Source organism: Trachemys scripta, chromosome 4 (assembly GCF_013100865.1).
Source record: "Trachemys scripta elegans isolate TJP31775 chromosome 4, CAS_Tse_1.0, whole genome shotgun sequence".
NCBI classification, from domain to species: Eukaryota; Metazoa; Chordata; order Testudines; family Emydidae; genus Trachemys; species Trachemys scripta.
In genome coordinates this window covers 9,408,060-9,413,420 of record NC_048301.1, presented here as the reverse complement: position 1 = coordinate 9,413,420, position 5,361 = coordinate 9,408,060, and the positions used below count along the sequence as shown (strand labels likewise).

General features: G+C 58.4%; 1 protein-coding gene across 1 annotated transcript; it reads left to right on the top strand.

Moving 5' to 3' along the window:
* The first annotated feature begins 1,417 nt into the window (after positions 1-1,417).
* BMP4 (bone morphogenetic protein 4) lies at positions 1,418-4,664 on the top strand. The gene is made up of 3 exons (XM_034769793.1): positions 1,418-1,627; positions 2,356-2,732; positions 3,626-4,664. The coding sequence occupies exons 2-3, from the start codon at positions 2,363-2,365 to the stop codon at positions 4,465-4,467; spliced, it is 1,212 nt and encodes a 403-aa protein (XP_034625684.1). The 5' UTR covers positions 1,418-1,627; positions 2,356-2,362; the 3' UTR covers positions 4,468-4,664.
* Positions 4,665-5,361: the final 697 nt, after the last annotated feature.

Genomic DNA, 5,361 nt, shown 5'->3' with positions numbered 1-5,361 from the left:
ATGGGTGGGGATGTCGCTCTGCTTTGGCGTGGATTAGCTGGGCTCTGGGGCTCTCCTTGATGAACTAATGGCTGAGTTTGGCCCTGCTTCACAGGCGTTGGGTCTGAGCGCGCTGGGAAAGGTGTTGCCCTGTTTTTGACTCGACACTGTGTAATGTTTTTGAATAGGCCCTTTCCGATGACAGACTCATGCTTCCCAGCGTCCCTACACGCCTGTAAATTACTCGAGCTGTTGAGATGTCCAGTTCTTGGAAGTAACTCACCGAAGCCCGCATGTAGCGGTAATAATTAACTTAACACCCAAGTGCAAAGACAGGGGGTGGGGGAGGATCAGATTCCAACGGCTAGTTCATAGGTGACTTGCTCCTAGAAGCGAAGATGATTTTCCCAGGGCCCCATCGCTCAGATGGGGAGCTCAGCTTTAGGCAACGCGCCGTGCGTTTTCTCCGAGGTTTTATGGCGCTGATGCAATTGACCATGTTTTATTCGTGGGCTTGTGTTGTGTTTTTAAACTCAGGCGGGAGCTCTAATCCCAGCACAACAGGCCTCTGCCCTATTCGCAAATCCTTCCGATGGTTTGTTAACATCAGGATTTGAAAAAAGCAACAGAGGGTCCTGTGGCACCTTAGAGACTAACAGAAGTATTGGGAGCATAAGCTTTCCTGGGTAAGAACCTCACTTCTTCAGCTGCAAGAAGAAGTGAGGTTCTTACCCACCAAAGCTTATGCTCCCAATACTTCTATTAGTCTTAAAGGTGCCACAGGACCCTCTGTTGCTTTTTACAGATTCAGACTAACACGGCTACCCCTCTGATCAGGATTTGAGTGACCCCGCCCATCTAACTCAATGCTGGGAAGGTTCTTGCAGGCTAGGGAAAACAAGGGTTGTCCTCCATGTGTCTGGACCTTTTGCAAGGGTTATTTTGCCCCAGAGGTGTAACGCTTGGGGAAACGTGCGCTCAATGGAGGGGGGTGGGGGGTTACTTGATCTAGAGGGGAAGGGAGACCTGCTGGGCAAGGCGGGTCGCGCCTGGGTCTCAGTCACTCACAGGCGTCGTTCCAGGATGCGGGGCGTGAGAGCGGGCATGCAGGGGAGGAGCGGCTGGGCTGCGGGCAGGGGGGCTCTGGTGCGGTGGGGCTGGGAGGGCAGTTGCTCGGGCATTGCAGTGCTAGGCACAAAGGGTCGGGGCAAGTGCAAGGCAAAGGCGGGTCTCCCGTTCAAAGCCCGCTCCCCCTGAAGTCACCCTCAACCCCCACCCAGGGGATGTCAGTCGGGCCAGGACCAGGCCTGCCCCTGCCCCTTGGCAAGAGGAGGTTTCTCCAAGCCAGGAGATTGACAGGGGCGGAGGGGCGGGACATCCCTTTTGGAGCCCCAGTGGGCGGTGCCTGGCTGTGACGGACAAGCGGTGCAAGGAGTGACTTGGGCCCACGTGACTCTCATGGGCTGGAAGAAAAACAGAGCCAGTCCGCTTTGGAGGCTCATTGGATTCAAATATTCATTTTAGGAGCCGCTCCGCAGTCCCGGCCCCGGCAGCCAAGCGCCTCCGAGCCCCTGCGCTTTTCCACCCGTTTGTTCCAGATTGGCTGGCAAGAATCATGGACTGTTTTCCCATGCCTTGTTTTCTGTCAGTGAGTAGCCCCTTCTCCTTCTCCTCCTGCTCCCTGGGCTTGGAAGGGGTGTCAGTCCCGTTCGGCTCTCCCCTGGCTCCCGGGGACCGCAACGTGCCACCCCCCTCCCAGGCGCTGCTGCTAACAGACCGGGCACTTTTCAAGCTCTCTCTGCCTTATCTTTGCAGTGACCCCAGAGCCAAGTGACTTGCCCCCCTCCTCTCTCTCCGGCGTGTTGTCTCCTTTCTCCAAACCCCTTGAAGGCCGCGGCAAAGCTGGAGCCACACAGCGCCGGCAAAATAAGACAAGGGGCCAAGTTGATTCGGTGCAACCCCCCCCACCCCTTGCACTGGGATCCATGCTCCTGGAGACCCCCCCCCCCCCCTTCCACCGGCCCCTGATCAGCTGCACTTCAGCGATCCGTTGGGCTGGGGAGAAGGCGGAAGGGAGAGAGGAGAAATTCCACCGAAGCCCAATGTTCACTGTTTATTCTTGAAAGAAGTTAGGCGGAGATCCTGGCTAAGATAGCAGGGACCGGCCAGATGAGCCGGATAGCGGCTATCTGATTGTGGGGGCTCTTGGACTGCAAACAAGTTCCAGCGAGTCAATTCCAGGCGATCCCTTTGCCTCCGAGTCGCGTTTGCTGCGGCAGCCGCTGCTGGCTCGGGTTTTGGGGGGAGGGGGTGGGTGGGTGGCTGTTTTTAATCTTGACCCTCCTTGTTTGTTGTTGCGTTTTTTTGAAACCCCAGAGACACCATGATTCCTGGTAACCGAATGCTGATGGTCATTCTGTTATGCCAAGTTCTGCTAGGAGGTACTAACCATGCCAGTTTGATACCCGAGACGGGGAGGAAGAAAGTTGGAGAACTCCAGGCTCAAGGAGGATCTGGACGCCGCTCCGGGCAAAGCCATGAACTCTTGCGGGGTTTCGAGGCGAGTTTGCTGCAGATGTTCGGGCTCCGCAGGCGGCCCCAGCCCAGCAAAGCAGCCGTCATCCCCGCGTACATGCTGGATCTCTATCGGCTGCAGTCCGGGGAAGAGGAGGAAAGCCTGCAGGACATCAGCCTGCGGTATCCCGAGAGATCCACTAGCCGGGCCAACACCGTGAGGAGTTTCCACCATGAAGGTCAGTGCCGCAGTTCGGGGGCGGGGGGGGCGTCGGGAAGCGATCGGGATTTGGAGACTCCCAGGCAGAGCCCTCGGCGGCAGGCGGACTCCCCCAGCCCGCTGGCCCGGGCTAGTCCCGCGGCTGTATTTTCCAGCATCCTGCGCTGAGATGGAACTGGACCCGTGTTTGTGAAGGGCTCTCTCACCAGGGCTCCAGCCACTCCGGGTTTGAACCCGTGTCCCCCCACGGAACTCACTCCGGAGTAACCGAGAGCCCTCCCAAGCGCGTCCCGTGTGTGTTTGTTTTGAAATCTCAACGCGATCGCTGCCCGCTTGGGCTCTTATTTTTTAAAGAAAGAAAATAAAAAAAAACTCCTCGAATTGAATCCCGACAACAGCGTGTTTGTGAGGTTCGTTCAATGGGGCCTTGTAATCTGATCCAAATGTTTCGTAGCGGATGTTTCTTTTCCAAAGTCAAGCGGAGCTATTAATCCACCAGCATCATTGCTGTGTCGGAATTCAACCCTCCCCCCCGCCCCCCAGTAGTGGGATCAACAAGGCAGGGCTCTCTGTTTCCCAATCGCTGGGCAGTTTGTGAGCAAGATCCTTGGGGGGGGGGGGGAGTGTTTTAAAGAAACTTTGTTTTAAAACTCCCCCGTCTGTAGATCCGTAGGACTCAGGCCCGTGGTGGTGAAGCGGGATTCCGGGGCAGGAGCTGGGTAGACGTGGAGATGATGCGTTGGGGAGCCGGGGGGAAGGTCGCTGCTTTGCATTTTGGAGGCATCCGGGGAAATTGCCCAGGAGGGCTGGTCTCTCTCTGTGCGGGGCTAGGGACAGGTGAAGCGGTGTGTCCCGACTCACCTGGCGCCGTGTCTCGGGGCCCCCAAACGTTCACACGCTTGGTTTTTGCAGAACATCTGGAGAACCTCCCCGGGCCCAGCGACACCCCCCGCGTTCGCTTCCTCTTCAACCTCAGCAGCGTGCCGGAGAACGAGGTGATCACCTCGGCCGAGCTGCGGCTGTACCGGGAGCAGCTGGAAGCGCGGAGCCCCGCGTGGGAACGGGGCTCGCACCGGATCAACATCTACGAAGTGATGAAGCCCCCGCCGGCCCGCGGGCAAGTGATCACGCGGCTGCTGGACACGCGGCTGGTGCATCACAACGTGTCCCGGTGGGAGAGCTTCGACGTGAGCCCCGCCGTCCTCCGCTGGACCCAGGACAGGCAGCCCAACCACGGGCTGGCGGTGGAGGTGACCCCGCTGTCCCCGGCCCCCGCGGGCCCCGGGAACCACGTCAGGATTAGCCGATCTTTACCTCAAGGAGACGGGGACTGGGCCCAGCTGAGGCCGCTGCTGGTCACTTTCAGCCACGACGGCAGGGGCCACGCACTGACCCGCCGGGCCCGCCGCAGCGCCAAGCACCAGCGGCCCCGCAAGAACAAAAAAAACTGTCGACGCCACGCGCTCTATGTGGATTTCAGCGACGTGGGCTGGAACGACTGGATCGTGGCCCCCCCGGGCTACCAGGCCTTTTACTGCCACGGGGACTGCCCCTTCCCTTTGGCCGACCACCTCAACTCCACCAACCACGCCATCGTGCAAACCCTGGTGAACTCCGTCAACGCCAGCATCCCCAAGGCCTGCTGCGTGCCCACGGAGCTGAGCGCCATCTCCATGCTCTACCTGGACGAGTATGACAAAGTGGTCCTGAAAAACTACCAGGAGATGGTGGTGGAGGGGTGCGGGTGCCGTTAAAAACCCTGACACCCCCCCGCACCCCAGGACTGCTTCTTCCAGCTGGACCCTGATCTAAACTAAACGTTCACCTTGACCTTATTTATGACTTTACGTGCAAATGGTTTGACAATAATGATCCTATATTTTGACAAAATATATTTATAACGACATATTAAAAGAAAAAAATAAAGCGAGTCATTATTTTAAAGGTAAAAGGCATCTCCTGTGTCTGGCGCCTTAGGGGGGCAGGCTGGGGCGGGGCTCGGCGCAGGATCTGTGTTAATTTTAAATGTTCTCCTTCTGGTTCTTGGCAGCGCAGGGCAGCGGGGGGCGGGGAACCCCCGGGACCTCGGGCTTGTCAGGCGGGGCCAGCCCCGGGGAGTGACACTGGACTTGCTAACCCGCGGGAAGCGTTTGCAAAACTGCATGTGAAAAGCGGGGCGGAGTTACCTGAGGGGTTATGCTAAACCGGCGGGGAGTTTGATGCCTCCCCCCCCCCCAAAGTGTTCAAAGCGATTCGCATTTTGTTCTGGAGGGGGGTGGGGAAGGAAAAGAGGGGGGAGGCGGTTCTGGAGACTTTCTTGGAAGGTTTGCATGAGCCTTTGAAGACCAAATCTCCCAATTACGATGCCTCCCCCCCTCCAAAACCTCTGAAGCAGTTCCCTATGGGTTATGCTAACGCCCACCTGCGGCTGGTCCTGCCCAGCGGGGAAGGGGAGGAGGATGCATTTCAAATTCTCGGGTTCGCAGGAGTGCAGGCGCGGGGGGGGCTGTCGCTTTGACTCCAGGGGATTCCCCCTTCCCGGCCCGCGCCGTCACCCGGCTCCGGCGGGGGTTTCTTTGCAAGCTCGGGTCAGTTTGCAGCAGGCGGAGGGGGGGAGGTATCCTCGGGGAAAGGGACAAGGGGGATGC

Coding starts and splice junctions, on each gene's coding strand:
- BMP4 (XM_034769793.1), top strand. CDS start 2,363: ATGATTCCTGGTAACCGAATGCTGATGGTCATTCTGTTATGCCAAGTT. Junction 2,733..3,625: donor GAGGAGTTTCCACCATGAAG/GTCAGTGCCGCA, acceptor TGGTTTTTGCAG/AACATCTGGAGAACCTCCCC.